Source organism: Octopus bimaculoides, chromosome 5, assembly GCF_001194135.2.
Source record: "Octopus bimaculoides isolate UCB-OBI-ISO-001 chromosome 5, ASM119413v2, whole genome shotgun sequence".
Classification (NCBI taxonomy): domain Eukaryota; kingdom Metazoa; phylum Mollusca; class Cephalopoda; order Octopoda; family Octopodidae; genus Octopus; species Octopus bimaculoides.
Genome location: NC_068985.1, coordinates 4,859,787 through 4,860,995, shown reverse-complemented (window position 1 = coordinate 4,860,995; position 1,209 = coordinate 4,859,787). Strand labels below are relative to the sequence as shown.

The 1,209-nt window shown below is 32.3% G+C and overlaps 1 protein-coding gene across 1 annotated transcript in view; it reads left to right on the top strand.

Annotated features, from left to right (window-relative positions):
- The window catches only part of LOC106877687 (uncharacterized), a 101,870-nt gene that overhangs the window by 61,128 nt on the left and 39,533 nt on the right, over positions 1 to 1,209 (top strand). Inside the window, exon 16 of the mRNA XM_014926634.2 lies at positions 726 to 790. Coding sequence (XP_014782120.2) covers positions 726 to 790 — 65 coding nt within the window. The remainder of the gene's footprint in view (positions 1 to 725; positions 791 to 1,209) is intronic.

Here is a 1,209-nt window from a genome sequence, read left to right as displayed (position 1 = left end):
GACTGGGAAAAAATTCCTCATCCACCTTATTCTCCCGACTTTGCTCCTTCAGACTACCATTTGTTTCATAGTTTACAGAATCATTTGGGGGACATAACTTTTGCAAGCCAGAGGAAGGTCGAAACTGACATTTCAGAGTTCTTCGCTTTGAAACCAAAAGAGTTTTACATTGATGGGATTAAAAAGCTTGTAAATAGATGGAAGGAAGTCATAGATAATCAGAGAAAGTACATTGATGATTAAATTTCAATTAAATATAACATTTGATCACTTGTTTTCTTTATTCAAAATTCGGACAGACTTATGGGATGACCTGATAAATACTAGCCCTTCAAATCCTACAGGACTCGGTTTTACCTTTTATCCCACCAAGGTTGATAAGATAAGTACAAGTCACATGCTGGAATCAAATATGTAGACTATGTCACACCTACAAAATTTGCCAATGTAACATACCTGTTAAAAATTATTATTTTGGCTTTAGTAAACCATAGAATTGTTTGAAACAATATGTTCTGGAATTTTATATTCCTTCTGAATCATACATGTTAGACTTGATGCTACTATGGACATCAAGAAGTAAAAGAACTGAATTGTTTCTGCAAGTCAGATAAGGTTTACTTTCATTGAACAGTCTAAAGCAATACAAGGATAGAGCTCTTAATGTCTAATCATTAATTTTATTATAAAGTTACAACAAATACCTTTATTGTAAACTTTTCTAGCAATATAGAGATCTTCAACACAAGCTAGAGGATGCTCCAAAGAGTATTGAAAGAGCTGAAGCCGAGTAAGTAATTCTATAATATCTTGTTTAACCCTCTCAGACTTGTGCCCCTATGTCTAACTTTACCCTCCACCTGGGTTCCAAAGCAAAATATAGATAGTTACATAAACAGCTCAAGTGTAATGATTAAAGGCAAACTAATGGACAGAAAAATTCAAGAGAGTAATAATAATCGCCTTATCTTTCAACAACTGTATTTGTTCAACTGAGTCACTTTTTTCCTCATTACTTTCACCAGTTTGATTGTCCAAATCACACTCACTGACTGCATAAGCGTCAACTCTTTGTCCAAAGAATAAATATCTTGAATTAATGTTCACTAATTATATAAGAATTTCTAATGTAATTAATGAGAATTTGAAGCATTTAAAGAACTCTGTAATTTTTAATGTAAATATTTTTTGTTCATTCACTAATAATAC